Source organism: Psammomys obesus, unplaced genomic scaffold (assembly GCF_907164565.1).
Source record: "Psammomys obesus unplaced genomic scaffold, mPsaObe1.curated_primary_1811, whole genome shotgun sequence".
Lineage (NCBI taxonomy): Eukaryota > Metazoa > Chordata > Mammalia > Rodentia > Muridae > Psammomys > Psammomys obesus.
In genome coordinates this window covers 5,717,570-5,741,017 of record NW_026591872.1, presented here as the reverse complement: position 1 = coordinate 5,741,017, position 23,448 = coordinate 5,717,570, and the positions used below count along the sequence as shown (strand labels likewise).

General features: G+C 37.4%; 1 protein-coding gene across 1 annotated transcript in view; it reads left to right on the top strand.

The window, feature by feature from the left end:
• Positions 1–23,448, top strand: part of Tenm1 (teneurin transmembrane protein 1) — a 1,167,432-nt gene that overhangs the window by 647,313 nt on the left and 496,671 nt on the right. The window contains exon 5 of the mRNA XM_055612144.1: positions 18,840–19,080. Coding sequence (XP_055468119.1) covers positions 18,840–19,080 — 241 coding nt within the window. The remainder of the gene's footprint in view (positions 1–18,839; positions 19,081–23,448) is intronic.

Sequence of the window (23,448 nt, the reverse complement as noted above, 5' to 3'; positions counted from 1 at the left end):
TATATCAATATTAAAAGGTCTTTATTTATATATCTACTATGAAAACTCTATTTATAGGTCATTCCACTTCTAAATCACAGTCATAAATTGCTGCGTGGTATTTCGCATATACTATTTTTAGATGTTTCTGAACATTCTACACTTTGACCAGGTACCCAAACTACTGCCCTGATGTGATGTTATACATTACGAAAATTCTTTGAAAGGCAATTTTGCTTGAAGCTTGGCACAATGAATAAAGCTTCACATAATATTTGTGAAGTCTTTGAGGAATGCAGATGAATGGTGCCTCCTAAATACAAATAATCAATGTTGCATGCATGGAAATATTCTCTCTTTACAATTTGCTATAATGGCTAAGTTGTGAGGTGTTTTTGAAATAGGTACATTCAACAACCGTGCATACCCCCAATCAAGTAAGTATTGAGAGGTATGCAAAAGTCCTCAAAACACAACTTGTTATCTGAGAAGCACAAAACACGACTTGTTATGTGAGGTAAAAGGAGCTGAGAATAATAGAAAAGCTAATCAATAGAGAGTGTTCAGACTGCATAGAGGAATCTTAAAGGATAGATATCAACAATTATTATACTTATGACTTCAATAATATCTTTATAAAAGTTTTAAAAGAGAAAGAGAAAAGTATAGAAATAATTTTTAACTATTTGTGTAAATTGTTAGTAACCAAGTATCTGGAAACCAAGTAGATTTATTTTAATGTACTTTTAGGTAGTACCTTAATTTTATAGATTTCATGGTGCTCAGTAATTCATCATTCATTTAGTACTAGTATGTTTATGTACTCTTTATGTATTATACCAATTGCTCTCTCTATGCATTCATTTGATTCTCAAAAGTTTTTTGTTTGTTTTTTAACATATTCTTTTTATTTATATATTTATTACAATTTATTTATTTTGTATCCCTGCTGTAGCCCCCTCCCTTTTCTCCTCTGAGTCCCATCCACCCTCCCGCTTCTTCCCCTATGCCCTTTCCTTAGTCGCTTGAGAGGGGAAGACCTCCTCCTCCTCTCTCTTACACTAGCTATCAGGTCAAAATAAGGCTGTCTGCATCATTCTCAAAAGTTTTAAAAGACAGTAATACTATCTCAGTTTCATAGAAGAGAAAACAGAGGCTTAAAAGACATATTTGCTCTTTGATGAATTTATAGTAAATGGCACAGCTACAGATCTGAGTCTATGCCTGTTACTGACTTCATCATCACTTCAAAATGTCACAATTTACCCCAATCTAAACTTATACAAAGATATCTTTTTATACATATTTACATTAATTTTCTGAGAATTTCATACATGGTATTTGATCAAGTCTACTCCATTCCTCAAAGTCCTCTTAGATCCACCCTGATTCTGCTTCTAACCATCTTTAAGTTTTCATTAAAAAATATAGTCCCATTAGTGCTGACTATATACTCTTGGGCATGTAGCTATTTATTGGAGTGTGTTCCACCTACCTAGAGACACACCTTTAAGGAAAATTAACTCTCCTTCTCAGGAAGCTATCAGTTACCAATAGTTCCTCAGATAGGAGTGGAACTTCCTAACTATCTCCCAACTCTATGCTGGGATTTTTGTCTGGCTCCCATATGCTCAGATCCTGTGCATGCCATCACAATTTTGGGAAATACAAATGTGCAATTGTCTGAATGTGTCTGGAAATCACTGTTTCATTGTAGTCAGTCATTGCCTCTGGCTATTACAGTTTTCTTTAAGTAAAGTAATAATAGAGAATTTATGGTATTGATCCACTTAAAAAACTGAAATCAATATGCTCATTTCTTCACTCTGCATCATTGTATAAGTATTCCAAACTGACTAAATGAGCTCCTGTTTTTCTTCCATAATTATTTGTAATGGTCACAAGCAATAGTAGCATGCTATTAAGGATTTTTTTCTACTGTTCTGATGTTCTTTTTATTTTATTTTATTTTTCTTTTTAGTTACATTTTGTTAACTCTGTGTCCCAGCTGTATCCTGCTCCATCAATCCCTCCCCAACCCCACACTCCCTCCCTGGTATCTTCCCTGCCCATTCCATGTCCACTGATAGGGGAGGACCTCCTCCCCTTTCATTTGACCCTGTTTTATCAGGTATCTTAAGGGCTGGCTGCAAAGTCCCCCTCTGTGGCCTAACAGGACTGCTCTTCCCCTGGGGGGGGGGGAGGTCAAAGAGCCTGCCCTTGAGATCCTGTTAGAAATAGTCCTTGTTCCCCTTACTTTGGAAAACTACTTGGTTACTGAGCTACCACGGGCCACTCAGGATGATCTTTTCTAGTTCCCACCATTTTCTTACAAATTTCATGATTACCTTGTTTTTAAAAGCTGAGTCGCATTCCATTGTGCAAATGTAATACAAATTCTATAGCCATTTCTTAAGTGGGGGATGTCTGGATTGTTTCCAGATTCTGGCTATTATGAATAAAGCAGCTACAAACGTGATTGAGCAAATGTCCTTGTTGTATACTTGAGCATCATTTAGATATATGCCTAGAAGTGACATAGCTGGGTCTTGAGGTACCTAAGGATGCGCCGAATTGATTTCCAAAGTTGTTGTAGAAGTCTACTTTCCCAATAGCAATGGAGTAAGGTTCCCCTTTTTCCACATCCTCTCCAGAATATGTTGTCACTTGAGTTCTTGATCTTAGCCATTCTGATGGGTATAAGGTGAAATCTCAGGGTCCTTTAGATTTGCATTTCCCTGATGAGTAAGGATGTTAAGCATTTTTTTAAGTTTTTCTCTGCCATTCAATATTCCTCTATAGAGAATTCTCTGTTTAGATCTGTATCCCATTTTTAATGGAATTACTTGAATTTTTTGCTGTTTAACTTCTTGAGTTTGTTACATATTCTGCATATTAACTCTCTGTCAGATATATGGTTGGTGAAGGTCCTTTCCCAATCTGTAGACTGTCATTTTGTTCTGAACATAGTGTTCTTTTCTTTATAAAAGCTTTCCAGTTTCATGAGGTCCCATTTATTGATTGTTCTTAGAACCTGTGCTGTTGGTGTTCTCTTCAGAAAGTTGTCTCCTGTGCCAATGAGGTCAAGGCTCTTCCCCACTTTTTTTTTTTTTTTTTTTTTTTACCAGTTTAATATGTCTAGTTTTATGTTGAGGTCTTTGATCCACTTGGACTTTAGTTTTGTTCAGGGTGATGGGTATGGATCTATTTGATTTTTTCGACATGTGTATATTCAGTTGGACTAGCAACATTTGTTGAAGATGCTATATCTTTTCCATTGTATGGTTTTGGCATCTTTCTCAAAAATCAGCTGTCTATAAGTGTGTGGGTTAATTTCTGGGTCTTCTATTTGATTCCATTGGTCCACCAGCCTCTTTCTATGCCAATACCATGCCATTTTTATTACTGTTTCTCTATAGTACAGCTTGAAATCAGGGATGAAAATACCTGCAGAAGACGTTTTATTGTAGAGGATGGTTTTAGTGATTCTGGGTGTCTTGTTATTCCAAATGATGTTGAGAAGTTTTCTTTCAATTTCTGTCAAGAACTGTGTTGGTAATTTAATGGGAATTGCATTGAATCTGTAGATTTCTTTTACTTAGATGCCATTTTTACTGTTAATCCTGCCAAGCCATGAGCATGAGAGATCTTTCCATCTTCTGATATCTTCTATTTTTTTTTCTTCAGAGACTGGAAGTTCTTTTCATACAAGTCTTTGACTTGCTTGGTTAGAGCTACACCTTTGTCCTTTGTGGTTATTGTAAAGGGTTTTGTTTTACTAATTTCTTTTTCAGCCCATTTGTCTTCTGAATACAGGAGGGCTACTGATTTTTTGAACTGAGTTAATTTTGTATCCAGCCATTTTGTTGAAGGTGTTTATCAATTGTAGGATTTCCCTGGTAGAACCTTTGGGGGTCATTCATGTATACTATTATATCATCTGCAAATATTTATACTTTCTTTCTAAACAGAATCTCCTGGTCTCCTTTGTTTGTCTTATTGCTCTAGCAATGACCTCAAGAACTATGTTGAAGAGATATTGAGAGAATGGACAACCTTGCCTTGTCCCTGATTTTAGTGGGGTTGATTTAAGTTTCTCGCCATTTAGTTTGATGTTCGCTATAGGATTGCTGTATATTGCCTTTACTATGTTTAGGTAAGTTCCTTTGTATCCTTGATCTCTCCAGGACTTTAAACATGAATTGATATTAGATTTTGTCAAATATTTTTCAGAATCTAAAGAGATTATCATGTGTTATTTTTTTTTCTTTTTTGTTTATATGGTGGATTACATTGATGGATTTCCATATATTGAACCAGCCCTATATACCTGGTACAAAGCCAACCTGGTCATAGTGGATGATATTTCTGATGTTTTCTTGGATTCAGTTTGCAAGTATTTTGTTGAGTATTTTTGCATCAAAGTTCATAAGGGAGAGTATCCTGAAATTCTCTTTCTTTTTTGGGTCTTTGTGAGGTTTAGGTACCAAAGTGACTGTGGGTTCATAGAATGAGGTTGGGAATATTCCTTCTGTTTCTATTTTGTGGAATAGTTTGAAGAGAATTGGACATAGCTCTTCTTTTTTATTATTATTTTATTTTTTTATTAATTACACTTTATTCACTTTGTATCCTCCTATAAGCCCCTCCCTCCTCCCCTCCCGATCCCCCCATAAGCCTCTCCCTCCTCCCCTCCTGCTCCCACTCTCTCTCCCCCTTCTTCACGCATGCCCCTCCCCAAGTCCACTGATAGGGGAGGTCCTCCTCTCCTTCCTTCTGATCTTAGTCTATCAGATCTTATCAGGAGTGGCTGCATTGCCATTTTCTGTGGCCTGGTAAGGCTGCTCCCCTCTCAGGGGGAGGTGATCAAAGAGCAGGCTAATTAGACTATGTAAGAGGCAGTCCCTCTTCCCATTACTATGTAACACACTTGGACAATAAAGGTCTGTTAGAATTTTGTGCCCAAACCATCTGGCACTGGGAGTTTTTTTTGGGGGGTGGGGGGAGACTTTTGATGACAACTTCTATTTCATTGGGGGATATAGGACTATTTAATTTATTTACCTGGTTTTAATTCAGCTTTGGTAAGTAGAATTGATCTAGAAAAGTGTCCATTTCATTCATATTTTCAAATTTTGTGGCATATAGGCTTTTGAAGTAAGACCAAATGTTTGTTTGGATTTCCTTGGTATCTGTTGTTATATCTCCCTTTTCTTTTCTGATTTTTTTTATTTGCATAGTTTCTCTCTGCCTTTTAGTTAATTTGGATAAGGATTTGTCTATCTTCTTGATTTTCTCAAAGAACCAGCTCTTTTTTTCACTGATTCTTTGAATTATTTTATTTGTTTCAAATTTATTGATTTCAGCCCTGATTTTGATTACGGCCAGCCATCTACTCCTCTTGGGTGTGTCTGCTTCTTTTTTTCCCTAGGGCTTTCTGGTGAGCTGTTAAGTTACTTGTATGAAATGTTTTGAATTTCTTCTTGAAGGTACTTAGTGCTATGAAGTTTCCTCTTAGCACTTCTTTCATTGTGTCCCATAGACACAATGTTGGACCTTCATTTTCATTGAATTCTAGGAAGCCTTTAATTTCTTTATTTCTTCCATGACCCAGCTGTCATTGAGTACCAAGTTGTTCACTTTTCATATGAGTGTAGGCTTTTTACTATTTCTGTTGTTGTTGAGGTCCAGCTTCAGTCCATGGTTATCAGATAGGATACAAGGGATTATTTCAATATTCTTGTATCTGTTGAGGCTTGCTTTGTGACCAACTATATGGTCGAATTTGGAGGAGGTTCCATGAGGTGCTGAGAAGGTAAATTCTTTTCTGTTTGGGTCCCCTGATGCTAAGGGATATTAATGACCAGTGGCTGTTAGATGCTTTGATTTTGCTGTTGGTTGTTGTAGTGTGTTTGTGTGCTCTGCTACTTTTATTTTTGCTGCAGTGAGGTTATTTGTTTCCTGTGTTTTCCTGAATGTAGTTAGCTTTTCTGGGTTGTATTTTTCTTTCTAGTATCTTCTGTAATACTGGATTTGTGGGTCGGTATTGTTTAAATTTGTTTTTGTCATTGAATATCTTGTTTTCTCCATCTATGATGACTGAGAGTTTTGCTGGGTATAGTAGCTTTGGCTGACATCTCTGTTCTCTTAACAGTCTGCATGAGGCTCTTGTGGTTGTCATAGTCTGTTGAGAAGTCAGGTGTGATTTTGATGGTTTTGCCATTATACATTACTTGGCCTTTTCCCCTTGCTGCTTTTAGTATTTTTAATTTGTTCTTTATACTTACTGTTTTGATTATTATGTGGCAAGAGGATTTTATTTTCTAGTCTAATTTATTAGGTGTTCTGTAGGCCTTTTGTAGGCCTCTCCTTTAAATTGGGGAAATTTTCTTCTATGATTTTGTTGAAAATATTTTCTGAGCCTTGGAGATGGGAATATTCTTTTTCTTCTATTCCTATTATACTTAGTTTGTTTGTTTTTGTTTTTCTTTTCATGTTTTCTTAGATTTCTTGGATGATGTGTGTCAGGAATTTTTTAGATTTAACATTTTTAGATTTAACATTTTCTTTGACAGATCTTTCGATATCTTCCATTGCATCTTCCACACCTGACATTCTATCTTCTATCTCTTTTAATCTGTTGGTTATGCTTATCTCTGTAGTTCCTGTTTCCTTCTCCATGATTTCCTCTGTTTGTATTTTCTTTAATTTTTCCAATTCTATCTTCAGATCCTGAGCCATTTTGTTGATTTCCTTCACTTGTACAACTGTATTTTCCTGTTTTTCCTTCAATTCCTTCACCTGTTTGTTTGAATATTCTTCTGTTTCTTTGATTTCTTTCAGTGACTTAATTATTTCCTCTCTGAAGAACACAACTGTTTGGTGGCATCTTCCTGTATTTCTTTATGGATGTCATACTCTGTTTGACTTTCTTCTCCTCCATTTCTTTATGGATGGTCATAATCTGTTTGACATCGTCTTCCTCTAATTCTTTACACATTTTATTTTTTTACTCTATTGACCTCTTCATAAGCATAGATGTAAGGTCATCTTCTTGGAATTCATTTAAGATAGGGTGTCCAGGGCTACTTGCTTCTGAATAACTGGGTTCTGGAGATGTCATATTATTTTGGCTTGTTGGCTGTGTTTTTACGCTGACCTCTACCCATCTGGCTAATTCAAGTATTGACTCTTAGTTTCTGGTACCTCCTGGAATCCTAGTGTGGGTAGAATCCCCTTGGCAGAAAGATGGTTGTTCCTGAAGGAGGTCTCCTCAGCTTTTTGGGTATGGTCATCGAATGGCCAGTGCTTCCCAGGAATTGCCATAGCTCACCTTTGGTATATGGACCTGTGTGCCAACTGTGGACTTTGGTAGTCGGGGGAGGGGTCTCCTCTCACCAGCAGAAGTCCTGGAGACAGCTTCCCTGCCCCTGTGTTACCTCTTCTGAATTTAGTGGGCTGCTGCTGCTGCTCTTACACTGTGTTTGCTGGGCACAGACCCCTTGAAGAGGCAGAGAGCCTCATAGTTTCTTCAGTTTAGCTAGGTAGATAGGTTGTGCCTTGGGGCAGTGTCTGGGGCTGAACCTGTGGATCCAAGGCTTCTATATGTCTCATGTTGGAGCTCTATGTTCCAGTACCCAAGCAGTAATCAGTGGGAGATGAGCATAGCACTCTTGCATGCAGCAAGAGGTTAGAGTCTGGAGCCTCCAAGAGTCTAGTTACTTTTCCTGAGCTGGGTGTCCTGAGGCAAGACCTGATATTTCCACCACCGTGGAGTTTCCTCCTGACAGGGAGTCTCAGTGTATGGTGTTTTGGGGTCCACAGTTCAGTCTGGGATGGTGAGTACAGGATGCAGGTATGTGGCTCTGGGCTGGTAATCAAGCACCTGCTGGGACCCAGTTACTCTTCCAGGATTTAGCTGGGAGACCTGAGAGTGGAACTGATTGCTTTCTACACCATGGGATTTTCTTTAACCTGGGAAACACAATTGCTGGTGTTTTATGACCCAGAGTTCAGCCTGTTGGTTGTTATGCAATCACTGCTGTCCTGCTTGTCTGACACAGTATCCTCTCAGCACAGCCATCTTGGATTTCCCCAAAACCAGTCTTTAAAATTGTCAAAATAGTTTGAAAATATAAACAAAGTTGTATTCTATTTTTCACCACCATAAAAATTAAGTAATTTTACTACTTCAGTAATTTAAGCAAAACAACACATATTACAACTCTTTCTTTTTTCTTGGTCATAAATTCCAAGTTGAATCATCTTAATCTAAATTGAAGGGTTGATTAATTTAGCAAAAAGCCACTTACAGACAAAATGTTGACTATTATGCCTAAGGTTGGGTGATTCCATGATGTAAAAGCAATTCAGTGTGCACAACAGAAAAAGCAGAGGAAATTGGACTGGGAGAATGCTGTTTGGTCAATTTTTCACTGATTTTTTTTTTCCTTCTAAAGCTTATCTGATTAACAGGAAAGGAACCCAATTAGACATACATACTAACTTTCTGGAGGTTGATTTCTTGCTTTGAAGGTAAACACAAGAGAGCTGAGAGTACAAAATGAGTTTCAGCATAATAATTTCAAATGATGGGAGATACTTCAACATCACCCATCATTTTTAATTATGGTTATGACAAAGACCAGCACACAACTAACGAAAATAACCAATTTATACTATCTTTCTTGACAGGTTAATGAGAGGATCATACAAAGTCTTAAGAGATGTATGCTTTACCATTTCAAAGACACTGAATGGTGTCAAAGATCTGGAGGAAAATTCAGAGTTCATTAATCCAGAACGAAATTGAGCTAATGTAAAATTTAAAGCATTGTAATTTATTGGTAGCCTGACTCCAGAGCATTTGTGACACTTCTCCTCCAGGCATCTGCCTTAATTGTGAATTATTCTGTTTCTACTCACTTGCATCTTTCTGTTGTTGTATGCATCTGACCCATACACATGCCTATACACATATATAAACATTAGAACTTTTTGAGATTATATTATAATTATATTTCTCCCTTCTAGAGAGATTAAAGAATCTCTCTAAACCATATCATATACCCTCCTCTTCAAATTCATGACCTCTTTTTTTCTTTTTCGTTTTTAAATTACATTTTATTCACTTTGTATCCCCCCTGTAGCTCCTTCCATCCTCCCCTCCCAACCCCACCCTCCCTTCCCCTTCTCCACACATGTCCCTCCCCAAGTCCACTGATAGAGGAGGTCCTCCTCTCATTCCTTCTGATCCTAGTCTATCAGCTCTCATCAGGAGTGGCTGCATTGTCTTCCACTGTGGCCTGGTAAGGCTGATCCCCCCTCAGGGGAGGTGATCAAAGAGCAGGCCAATCAGTTCATGTCAGTTCATGTTCCCATTACTGTGGAACCCACTTGTACACTGAAATGCCATGGGCTATATCTGTGCAGGGGTTCTAGGTTATCTCCATGAATGACCTTTGTTTGGAGTATTAGTCTCAGAAAAAAAACCCTTGTGTCCAGATTTTTTGGTTCTATTGCCCTCGTTGTGGAAGACTTGTCTTCTCCAGGTCTTACTATCTCCCCTTTCTTTCATAAGATTCCCTGCACTCTGCCCAAAGTTTGGCTATAAGTCTCAGCATCTGCTCTGATACCCTGCAGGGTAGAGCCTTTCAGGGGCCCTTTGTGTTAGGCTCCTGTCCTGTTCCCGATTTTCTCTCTCTTCTGATGTCCATACTTTTTGCCTATCTGAATGGGGATTGAGCACCTTAGCCGGAGTCCTCCTTCTTGATTAGTATCTTTAGGTGTACACTTCTTGATTAGTTTCTTTAGGTGTACAGATTTTAGTATTTTTATCTTATATTATGTATCTAATATCCACTTATGAGTGAGTATATATCCTGTGTGTCTTTCTGCTTCTGGGATACCTCACTTAGGATGACCTTTTCCAGTTCCCACCATTTGCCTGCAAATTTCACGATGTCCTTGTTTTTTATTGCTGAGTAATATTCCATTGTGGCGATATACCTCAAGTTCTGTATCCATTCCTCAACCGAGGGGCATCTGGGTTGTTTCCAGCTTCTGGCTATTACAAATAAAGCTCCTACAAACATGGTTGAGCAAATGTCCTTGTTGTATACTTGAGCATCTTTTGGATATATGCCTAGGAGTTGTATAGCTGGATCTTGAGGAAGTGCTATTCCTAATTGTCTGAGAAAACTCCAGATTGATTTCCAAAGTGGTAGTGCAAGTTTACATTCCCACAAGCAATGGGTTCCACTTTCTCCACAACCTTTCAAGCATGTGTTGTCACTTGAGTTTTTAATCTTAGTGATTCTGATGGGTGTAAACTGAAATCTCAGGGTCATTTTGATTTCCATTTCCCTGATGAATAAGGAAGTTGAGTATTGGTGAGGATACTTCAGCTATAGGCTGACATTTTCTTCTGACAACAGTGTCCTTTGCTTTATAGAAGCATTTCAGTTTCATGAAGTCCCATTTGTTGATTGTTGCTCTTAGAGCCTGTACTGTTGGTGTTTTGTTCTGGAAGTTGTCTCCTGTGCCAATGAGTTCAAGGCTCTTCCCAAATTTTTCTTTTAACAGATTTAGTGTGTCTGGTTTTATGTTGATGTCTTTGCTCCACTTGGACTTTAGTTTTGTTCAAGGTGATAAGTATGGATGTATTTGAATTTTTCTACATGTATGTATCCTGTTAGGCCAGCACCATTTGTTGAAGCTTCTGTCTTTTTTCCATTGAATGGTTTTGGCATCTTTGTCAAAAAATCAGTTGTCTAAAAGTGTATGGATATTTTTCAGGGTTTTCTATTAGATTCCATTGATCCACCAGTTGGTTTCTCTGCCAGAACCATGTAGTTTTATATTGTTGCTCTACAATACAGCTTGAGATCAGGAATGGAGATACCTCCAGAAGATCTTTTATTGTAGAGGATTGTTTTAACGATTCTGGGTTTCTTGCTATCCCATATGAAGCTGAGAATTTTTCTTTCAAGTTCTATAAAAATTGCATTGGTGATTTGATAGGAATTGGATTAAATCTGCAGATGGCTTTTGGTAAGACGGCCAATTTTTACTATGTTAATCCTGCCAAGCCATAAGCATGAGAAATATTTCCATCTTCTGATATCGTTTTCTAATTATTACTTCAGAGAGTAGAAGGGAAGCAGGGGCTGTCTCTGCCATGAACTCAGTGGCTGTCTCTTTGATCAACTCCCTGTGGGGGTGCAACCTTCACTGGACACAGAGGAAGACAATGCAGCCAGTCCTGATGAGGCCTGATAGGCTAGGGTAAGATAAGAAGGGAGGAGTTCCAACCTTGTAGTGGTACAGGAGACAACTTCCTGAACAAAACACCAACATCACAGGCTCTAAGAGCAACAATCAATAAATGGGACCTCATGAAGCTGAAAAGCAGCAAACCAAATAATCCAATTAAAAAACGGGGAACAGAGCTAAACAGAGAATTCTTTGTAGAGGAATATAGAATGGCAGAGAAACACTTAAAGAAATGCTCAACATCATTAGCCATCAGGGAAATGCAAATCAAAATGACCCTGAGATTTTACCTTACACCCATCAGAATGGCCAAGATAAAAAACTCAACTGACAACACATGTTGAAGAAGTTGAGGAGAAAGGGGAACCTCCTGCACTGATGGTGGGAATGTAGACTTGTACAACCACTCTGGAAATCAGTCTGGTGTTTTCTCAGACAACTAGGAATAGCGCTTCCTCATGATCCAGCCATACCACTCCTAGGCATATATCCAAAAGAGGCTCAAGTACACAATAAGGACATTTGCTCAACCATGTTTGTAGCAACTTTATTTGTAATAGCCAGAAGCTGGAAACACCCCAGATGCCCCTCAACTGGAGAATGGATGCAGAAATTGTGGCACATATACACAATGGAATATTACTCAGCAATGAAAAATAAGGAAATTATAAAATTTGTAGGTAAATGATGGGACCTGGAAAGGATCATCCTGAGTGAGCAGTCCCAGAAGCAGAAAGACACACATGGTATATACTCACTCATATAGACATGTATTATAGGATAAACCTATTAAAATCTGTACATCTAAAGAAACTAATCAAGAGAGAGAACCCTGACTAAAATGCTCAATCCTCATCCCAAAAGGCAAAGAGGAAGTACATCAGAAGAAGAAGAAAACAGGAAACAACCTAGGAACCTTCCACAGAAATGCTCTGCCCTGCAGACTATCAAAGCAGACACTGAGAGTTATGGTCAACTGTTGGGCAAATTGCAAGGAATCTTATGTAAGAAGTGGGAAATAATAAGATCTGGAGAGTCGATGAACCCCACAAGGAGAGCAAGAGAACCAGAAAATCTGGGCACAGGGGTCTTTCCAGAGACTCATACTCCAACCAAGTACCATTCATGGAGATAACCTAGAACCCCTGCACAGATGTATTCCATGGCAGTGTAGTGCACATCAAACATTTTTGAATGTAAAATGTCATACTTGGTTTGGCATTCATTTATTTGTTAATTGCTGATATTATAAAACTATACTGGTGCTCTTACTAAGTCCTTTTTCTTAAATATGTCATTGATATTTTGGGTCTATTGTGCTCTGTATTAGTTCTGTTGCCATGACAGAATGAATACCAGACAGAAACAACTTTGAAAGGGATTATTGTCTAACAGGTCCAGAGATATACTCTATCATAATAAGAAAGTCACAGAAGTACAATTAGAAGGTGGTTGGGCATACTGCTTTCCACAGTCAGGAATTATAGAACAATAAATAATTTATCTCAGCTCCTTTTTCAATTTTCATGCAGAACAGAGACCAAGTCTAGAAAATGTCACCTACATCAGAGTGGCTCTTCCTTCCATAAATAACTTAATGTAGATAACTTCACAGATTGTCCACTCTCCTGTCTGTCCCATGGTTCTAAATCTTGTCAAGCTGACAACTGACATTAGCTATCCCATGTGCCAACATAATTTTTCAAGAATTTTCACATGTGTATTTCATAGTGTAATAAATTTTAGAAATGCATGCTATTCCTTGTAGTAAAACACACTGTGTATGTTAATAACATTTAAAAGGCAAGGCATTCTGGCAGAGCTATTGTAATTTCTGTTCAAAGTCTATCCAGATATGATCCATATTAAACATCTTCTGCAGAATGGGTGGGGGAAGATATATATAACTTTCTTACCTTTTAGATAAAAAGGTATAAAAAGGTAGTGCTGTTTGAAACAACATACCCCTACCAACTACTCTGTCACACCTAAAATATCTTATATTTATAGTTTGGAGTAATTTCCCCATTGAGAGATTTATTTTACCAAGTTATTTTAAAAGCTCAGACCTGAAATTACCTCATTTACAAGTACATTATATGAATTAGACTTTGACATCCAAAAACTTAATTTACTTTCAAAAAAACTTTAAAAGCATGTCTGGACATTGATATTTGCATAAAACCTGGCCTTGCCTCCACACCTCCCCCTATTTAACTTATTGCTCTTGGGCACTATACTGTACGGTTGCCAGAAACATCTAGAAGTAAGTGCATGTGACTCCAAGCTGATGGAATTAGTGTTGTAGAGCTCCTGACATTGAACACTAATGTATTTTTCATTACTGTTTAATGTTGGGAAATCCCATTTCATGAAGCCCAAGGGTTAAATTGTTTCATTTGGAGGGAGCAAGTTCATTGCCTGTCTTTTTCCTGAGATGAAAAAAAAAAAAAAAGAATGAATCTGAAATCATTTGCATTTCATGTAGGTTAAGCTCTGCATGTAGGCTACTAAGGAAAACATCCCAATACTATGAAATCATTTAAAGAAAATGTTTTTATTAACATTAAGAAAGTCTCTGCATATAAAATGTGGGACTGAAAATACATAGTAAAATTAATTAATACATTCATGTAGTATATGCACTTAAATATGCATATTTAATTATACATGCATGTACATGTATATATATATTATTAAAGTGAGTGTACGTAGAAATTCTACTTGCAGCATAAGTATTATAATTTCATGGTTGTACTTTTAAATTAACTATAGTTTTACTATTATTCTTAATAGGTGACTTAACATATAAAGGAAATTCACCAAACAATAAACCAAGATAATCTTAAATGATTTTTGCTTTGAACAACACTACTGAATGGGAACTTTCTTCTGAATAACTTTCTAAAAATAAATATCTAAAACATAGACTAGTGGTTATCGTGTTTGTTTTGATGTGTTCTAAATATGAACACTAAAATAAACATTTTTTTGACAGTAAACAACCAGAATGGCTTCTTTTTCTTTACATCATTGATGCCAAGTCTGTACATTGTCAGTATTATTCTTAACACAGTGTGTAAATTGTTTAAAATGCCTCCTTTTAGATGGTATTTTTTTTCCTTAGAATCCAAAGAAAAGACTCAATGAAGAAACATACCTGCCTATGAACAATCAACTAGATATTCAGGAGATATGGACCAGAATGATAAACAATGAAAACACTAATGGAAATTCTTTAAAGCCCATGAATGAATCAAAATCATTTCTATCAGTTAATATTCTGGGGCTTTGCTTTATAGTAGTGCTGCACTTGATGCTTTATGACATATAAAAGAAGTAGAAAATGACACTTCACTAAGAAATACATATTTTATTATAAGAGAAAAGACAAAACACATTATATCAAATAAATGCCATGGTATAGCAACTGCAAAGGATAAACTTATATTAAGAACAGTAAATGTTAAAATTAGAGAAAAGAATCATATTTGTTTTCCAAAGTAATGTAATAGAAAGAGTACTAAATAAGGAATCATCTCACAGGCAAAATCATAACAGTTTAATGTGATGGTGAGTACTAATTCTCAACTTGAAAAATTCTAGATTCTCCCTGGAGAGGAGCCTCCGGCCATGCCTATGGGGAATACTCTTGATTGCATGTTGACTAATGTGGGAAATGGCATCTTAATTACCAAGGCAGGGAATTGTGAACTAAATAAAATGGAAAAATCAAGCTGGGCTATAGCTTGCATTCAGTCCTCTCTGTTTTCTCATGTGATGTAATCAAATACATCAAGCTCCTGCTCCCTTGACTTCCCCATGACAGTTGGTTGTTCTTTTAACTGTCTCTTAGTCAGTGTTTCATTACTGTGAAGAGACACCATGACCAAGGCAATTCTTATAAAAGAAAGCATTTAATTGGGGCTGGCTTACAGTTTCAGAGGATTAGTCCATTCTTTTTGTTGTTGTCGTTGTTTTAATTGGTATATTTTTATTTACATTTTTATTTTAATTTTTTAATTTAATTTTATTTCATTAATTACACTTTACTCACTTTGTATCCCCCCATAAGCCTCTCCCTCCTCCCCTCCTGCTCCCACTCTCTCTCCCTCTTCTTCACACATGCCCCTCCCCAAGTCCACTGATAGGGGAGGTCCTCCTCTTCTTCCTTCTGATCTTAGTCTATAAGATCACATCAGGTGTGGTTGCATTGTCATCTTCTCTGGCCTGGTAAGGCTGCTCCTCCCTCAGGGGGAGGTGATCAAAGAGCAGGCCAATCAGTTGATGTCAGAGGCAGTCCCTCTTCCCATTACTATGGAACTTACTTGGACACTGAACTGCCATGGGCTACATCTGTGCAGGGGTTCTAGGTTATCTCCATGCCTGGTACTTGGTTGGAGTATGAGTCTCTGGGAAGACCTCTGTGTTCAAATTTTCTGGTTCTGTTGTTCTCCTTGTGGAGTTCCTGTCGTCTCGAGATCTTACTATTTCCCACTTCTTACATAAGATTCCATGCACTCTGCCCAACAGTTGGCCATAAGTCTCAGCATCTGCTTTGATAGTGTGCACGGCAGAGACTTTCAGAGGCCCTCTGTGGCAGGTTTCTAGATTGTTTCCCGTTTTCTTCTTCTTCTGGGCATATAACCAAAAGAGGCTCAAGTACACAATAAGGACATTTGCTCAACCATGTTTGTAGCAGCTTTATTTGTAATAGCCAGAAGCTGGAAACAGCCCAGATGCCCTTCAACTGAAGAATGGATGCAAAAATTATGGTACATCTACACAATGGAATATTACTCAGCAATGAAAAAAAAGGAACTCATGAAATTTGCAGGTAAATGGTGGGACCTGGAAAGGATCATCCTAAGTGAGCTGTCTCAGAAGCAGAAAGACACACACGGTATATACTCACTCATATAGACATATAACATAGGATAAACCTACTAAAATCTGGACATCTAAAAAAACTAATAGAGAGGACCCTGACTAAAACGCTCAATCCCCATCCTGAAATGCAAAGATGAAGGACATCAGAAGAAGAAGAAAATAGAAAATAACCTAGTCCATTCTTATTATGATGGAAACCATGGCAGCGGGCAGGCAGACATGGTGCTAGGAATACTGAGATTTCTACACCTTTGTCTGCAGGGAGCAGAAGGAGACAGTGTGTAACACTGGTCAGAGCTTGAACATAGGAGACCTCAAAGCCTCCACTCAAGTGACATACTTCCTCCGTCAAGGCCACATCTACAACAAGGCCACATCTCCTATTAGTGGAATCCCTATGGGCCAAGCACACAAACACTTGAGTCCATGAGAGCCATTCTTATGCAAACCACCACAAGCAGTAAGTTAAACATTTCTCCATTACATTGCTTTTATCATATTATTTTATCATATCAAAAGAAACTAAGGCACTGAGTGACCAAGCAAGTCATTTCAACTCTTTGGGCCTTGGGTTCCTCTTGTGGAGGGAAAAAAAAAAAAAAACTACAAAATCTTTGTTTTCTTTTCAGTCTCAAACATCTCCTTCTATGATAGTCAGCAAATAGTCATCAGCATATTATCTTCACCCCCATTTTATAGCAACCAAATTAGACAAAAAGGATATTTTGTAAAACATAATCTCCATAGTGTAAGGGAAGGGTTAAAGTTTCAGCATGAATGAAACTAAACTCCAAGCCAAGTTTTCCATTCCTCCAAAATCTGTGCTCTTTTATAGCACCATGTCACACACTGCTTTCCATTCTGTGTTTTAGGAGTTACAGTAGAAGAAAGCAGACACACAAACATAAATGAAATGTTTAGAAAATGTAGAAGATTCTGTGCCTGTGAACCATAGGAAAAAAAAATAACTGTATTAAAGAAATCTATACCAGGGTACTAGCCATAGAGTCATATATGAGTTCTACATACTCATGGTTAAACTAGTAATTTGCTTTGGTTTCTAGACAAATTTTCCCAAATTTCCCATCTGGGAAATGAAAGTCACTCCCAGGTACTTTGTGCCCAAGCACTTTATGCTTCCTTGGGACCAAACAAGGCAAAGCATATTATTGACTATGATTTTGAGTATGAATAGCAAAGTTAACAAATATTAATGTAATGGTAAGTACTAATTACAATGTTTTAGGGATTATGGGTTTTGAGCTGAACATAGAGTACTGGAATAATTTAAGAATTTCATGTATTGTTTTAAATATATAAGGATAACTGAACACCTAATGGAATATGTTAATAAAGTAATCACCACTCCTTACCTTATTTGTCTTTTGTATGATTCATATTTTTATACATTGAGTTTATTTAAAAGGGGAACCACCTGTACTAAAAATTCTAGCCAAGAATTTTTCATAGTCTTTCTTCTGGGATAGTAATGTGTTTTTTCTTAGTATGAAAACCAAGCCAGTGTCTTTAAAATTCATGTCTGAAAAGGAAGGATTGAAAGAACTGATTTTTTTTCCCCTGATCAGTCATTGCAAAGTGGGTCTCAGAACACACCAGCTGAGCCATCTATTAGGAACTGAAAGCCTTTGGCATTTTTCTGCTTTTCAACTCTGTCATTGGTGAGGTGGGACAAAGCCATGCCATCTACAAAGTTTATTCAGAATGTGCTGGCGTTACAAGCAATCACTTGACATTATTATGTTTCTCCTGTGAAAGAGAAGTGGCTATCTACTACAATAGTGATTTCTTTTCAAGGGGCTTTAATTGGGAAATTTCTCCTGTCTTGATATGTGCCTACTGGGACAGCAGTGGAAAAATACCAAACAATAGCAGCATCAGGAGTCTGAGGACTGCTGTCTAATCTGCCCCCTCTGCAAACAAACAGGAAAAAAAAGTTTCTCCACTGCTACCTAAGCTGCTACTAATTTAGCAGCGCTCCCTAAAAGGTGTGGCAAAGGCCAATGTGTGCCAACTTTGCTCTACATGGCCATGGAAATGTATACAGTAACCAGAACAAAGTCTTCTTAGCCTTCCTTTTACAAGGAGCACTCTGAGGTGTTGAGCTACTGGAGAGATTAGTTCCACACAGTGGAATTTACACACTTGTGAACTGTTTTTCTGAAATATGGATTTACTTCTGTGTAGGCAGGCTATCATCCTTTCCTGAGGTGAGTCAGAAGGTGACCTTATATTTTTATCTGAAGAGTGGAATGATTTTCCTCCCTAAGAATTTGTGCATCTCACTATTATTTTTTGAAGTGAGATTTTTTTTTTTTTTTTTTTGTAACTGATGGAAGTGAGCTACCTTCTGTTCTGTATCTTTATATCTCGTGATGATTTGTTTGTTCGGTAGCAGAAACTATGACAAATTGTGTGAGGCGGCCTCATTACTTTTAGCTGGTATATTCCTAAGGAATTTACATGTAAATGCATCTGTGGATGTTTTGCATTTCATAAGCTTGCTGTACGTGCTTTCGTAAGTTAAGTGATATTTTTACAGGTAGACTGAACTTCAAACTTTCTCCCCACCCCACAAGTTACATTATCTGAAATCATAGTAAGTCTGTCATGCTGTATTCCCAAAGTACCAAAGTAGGAAAGTAAGTCTATTTTGCCACTTTTTCTCTCGATTTTAGACATGCAAAGCAGCCCACACAACCAGTTTACCTTCAGACCCCTCCCACCACCGCCACCTCCTCCGCATGCCTGCACCTGTGCCAGGAAACCACCTCCTACAGTGGACTCTCTTCAAAGAAGATCTATGACTACCCGCAGCCAGCCCAGCCCAGCTGCTCCTGCTCCTCCAACCAGCACACAGGATTCAGTTCATCTGCATAACAGCTGGGTCTTGAACAGCAACATACCGTTGGAAACCAGGTACTTAATTTTATTATTCACCACCACTAAACTTGAACACTTACAGAGGATGACTCCACTGATTACAGGAATTTGTACACCATAGTTATCTGGAGAAAAGAACAGATATGCACTATTATACACAACCAGGTGTATGGGTAAAAGAGCAGATCTCTTTACTAATGATTCAGGCACATTCCCAGACAAGGACCAAAGCAGATTCGCCTATAAAGATGAAATCCCAGATGCACAAAAACCTCATTTTCAGACATACACCAAAAATGAAATGAAGCAATGATCTGAGTTGTCACTATAGTCTTGACATGAAAAATCAGTTATGTTGTGTTCTATGTCCTCTACATGCATGGTTCTTGGTTGTTGCCTCAGTCTGTACAGAACCTCCTGGGCTCAGATTTTTGGCTTTGTTAGTCTCCTTGTGGAGCTCCTGTCTTCTCCAAGTCTTTCTATCCTTCCTTCTTACAGAAGATTCCCTGCACTCTGCCCAAAGTTTGGCTGAGCCTTTGCATCTGCTTTGATCCCCTGTTGGGTGAAGCCTTTCAGAGGACATTTGTGATAGGTTCCCATCTTCCCCCCTCTCTTGCACCACTTCTCATGTTTATACTATTTGCCGTTCTGAATGAGAATTAACCATCCTCCCTAGGGTTCTCCCTGTTGTTTAGCTTCTTTAGGTTTGTAGATTTTAGTATGGTTATTAGTATCCTACATTATATGGCTAATATCCACTTATAAATGAGTAAATACCGGGTGTTCTTTCTACTTCTGGGATACCTCACTTAGGATGATCTTTTCTAGTTTCATCCATTTGCCCACAAATTTCATGATTTCTTTGTTTTTAATTGCTGAGTAGTATTCCATTATGTAAATGTACCAAAATTTCTGTATCCATTCCTAAATTGAGGGACATCTGGGTTGTTTCCAGACTCTGTCTATTATGAATACAGCTGCTACAAACATGGTTGAGGAAAGTCCTTGTTGTATACTTGAGCCTCTTTCAGATATATGCCCAGGAGTGGTATAACTGGTTCATGAGGTAGCACTATTTCTAATTTTCTGAGAAAGAGCCAGATTGATTTCCAAAGTGGTTGTAGAAGTTTATTTTCCCACCAGCAATGGAGGGGGGTTCTCCTTTCTTCACATACTTGCCAGCATGTACTGTCACTTGAGTTTTTGATCTTAGCTATTCTGATGGACAGAAGATGGAATCTCAGAGTCTTTTTTATTTTCATTTCCCTGATGACTAAGTATGTTAAGTGTTTCTCTGCCATTCTATAATACTTTGTTGAGAATTATGTTTAGCTGTGTACCCCAGAGCTAAACAGAACTTCCCCTAGAAAGTCTGGAAAGAGAATTGAGACAGGCTCAGCCAAATCGAGAAATGTACATCTAGGCATCATTGTACAAATTGCACCCACGGACCTTCTGTATCTGTGCAACAATGTAGTAATTAGTCTCAGTTTCCTAAGATGTAGAGACAAACATATGTTTTCATGTAATACTGAGTTGAAAGCGAGTTTAGTCTATCTGAAAATATATTCAGCATCAGAAAATGATTTAAATATACTTTGAAGTCTTACTGGCCTGATTAACTTAAGCTTTCCAAATTTATCCTTGAAAAAATAATTCATTTCATGCTTGTGCAATAAAAGGTAAGAATGAGTGCATAGTATCTCATGCAGGACATGGATAATAAAACCTCTTAGAGCCTTAGCTTTCTCGTTTTTAAAAATAAATATAAAATGCCTTCTAGCCCTGAGACAAGCACTTAAGTCCCTGGCTTCCATCCCTAGCACACCCTCAAAATTGCCTACTACGATCATGTTAAAAAGAACAAACTAGTATAATGTAAAGTCCCTCATACACTGTAAAACATTTTACATTTGAAAGATGGCATTATTATCCCTACTAAGTGGTTGACTGCTTCGGTTTATGTATCTCCAGTGAGGGTATTGACTAATAACTAAAATATTCCATTCTACCTCAGACAACTACTTGAAGATTCTATTTGAACCAAACTCTGCCACTTAGAATACACTCATTATTATACCTTATCTAAGTTTAGGGGCTTGCCAAATAAAACTCCTCTCACATCTTCACTAAAGCACACTCCACTGATCTTGGAATGTAAAATCTAAGGCTCAATGCATCCTTAGTCTTATTAACTTCTCTGGATTCAAGGAGCAGAGATCATTCAGATTTCCCTTAAAACCACACATTTTCAATTTGATATTAGTCCCTGGAAACTCTGGAAACACTGGTCAAAACACAAAGAAAGGACAAAGTTTATAGGCATATAGATCTGGGTCATTAATAGACAGAGAGATGTTGTTGTTACTCTTTTCTTTGTCCAGTATCTTTTTTCTTGGCATTGGCTCCATTTCTTTTGTCTAGTACAGTATCTACTTTCACCTCACTAGAGGATTTCACATGTACCTGTTAATACCTATCACCTTATTCCTTCACCTGTTTGTCTCATTACTAACTGTTTTAATTCATGGTGGTACTAGGTTCCAAAGCCTTTAAAAGGGATTTGATTAACCCAGTTGATCTCAGTTCAAGGATTTTAACAAACCCAAACACTTATTCTCTCATTTCACTGAGACTAAGGGCAAGAAGAAAGCCATGTGGCTAAAAAGAGTAATAAGTTGCTGGACAACAACCAGTCATTTGACAAGCTCTCAGGATATTCCTAAGACTGATGGTTAAGAAATAGGTGGGAGCTTATCAGATGTCTTTTTTTTTTCTTTGTGGTAGTAGTTTACTTTTTAGTCCTTACTATTTGAACATTTTTCTCAAATTGTATAATATATTGAGTGAAAAATGCTAGAGTTTTAATTAAAATAAAAAGAGGAATGATAGAAAATGCTATGAGAGTAGTTTGCATTCAAAGTTTCACTTAAGCCAGATAATGAATTCATATTCCAAACTCATATATTTCTGCTCTACCCTCCTTTCCCCTATCATGCTCATCTCTCTTTTGGTGTGTTTCTTTTGTATGATGAAGATTAGTTTCCTAGTTATGATTTTGTTCTTTAAAAAACGCATCACATTTCTCAGTTTGATCCACTGGCTTTGTAATCATACAACATGGATGTATAAAAGACACAAACAAAACATTACTTCTTTGTCAACTTCCTGAGAAAGACATAAACATTGAAACTGTCTGGAAATCTTATATGAGTGGACATAATTCAGTAAATATTATGTTGTTTCTGTACAATCACTGGCAATCAAATACATTCCAATAGAGAATAAAGTAGATAATGTCTCCCAAGGATTGTTCATGTTGGCTTAAAAATTTGAGGATTGAAAAAATCTGAGCACAGGGGTCTTTCCTGAGATTGATACTCCAACCAAGGACCATGCATGGAGATAACCTAAGACCCTTGCACAGATGTAGTCCATGGCAGTTCAGTATCCAAGTGGGTTCCATTGTAATAGGAACAGGGATTATCTCTGACATGAATTGATTGGCCTGCTCTTTAATTACCTCCCCCTAAGGGGGAAGCAGCATTACCAGACCACAGAAGAAGACAATGCAGCTACTCCTGATGAGACCTAATTGACTAGGATCAGAAGGAAGGAAAAGAAGACCTCCCCTATCGGTGGACTTGGGGAGGGGCATGCATGCAAGAGGGTGGAGGAAGAGAGGGATTAGGACAGGAGGAGGGAGGGAACCATAGGAGGGATACAAAGTGAATAAAGTGTAATTAATAAAGAATTTTTTAAAAAAGAAAAACCAAACAAACAAACAGACAAAAAAGTTTGAGGATTGGGAAAATGGTTGTTTTTATCCTAAAAAATGAACAATACCTTTTCTCTAACTTGCTAATATTCTTTTTCACATTTTCAGTGTTTACATCTTTCTCAGGAAGTTGACAGATGTCTCTTAAATAAAATTCTTAGAAGTCACCCTGAATAACATACCCCCAGTTATATGCTATGGACAATAATGAGCTGTCTCCTTTGTTTAACTATTATTTCTACTAATGCAGTCTACTCTAATATCATCCATTTTGATGGACACATGACACTGCTGATACATATTCACAACACTACTAACTACCACTCTAAGCCTTTTTAATAAAATCTAAGGCTAGACTGTATTCTATATACTCTATAAATTAAACCTCTTAAATCACATAGTTGAAAAGTGAAGTATTGTTAGACTAGGTTGAGACACTTGAGCTGTTCTAATTTTATTTCCTCCTCTTTGAATATGGAGGTGTTGATGAATTCTAATTCCACTGAGCATGCTCTCATGTTACTGTAAATATGCAAGATGGTGAGATATCCATTCTCATTTTCATGTCAGTAGCTAATAATATATATATATATATATATATATATATATATATATATATATATATA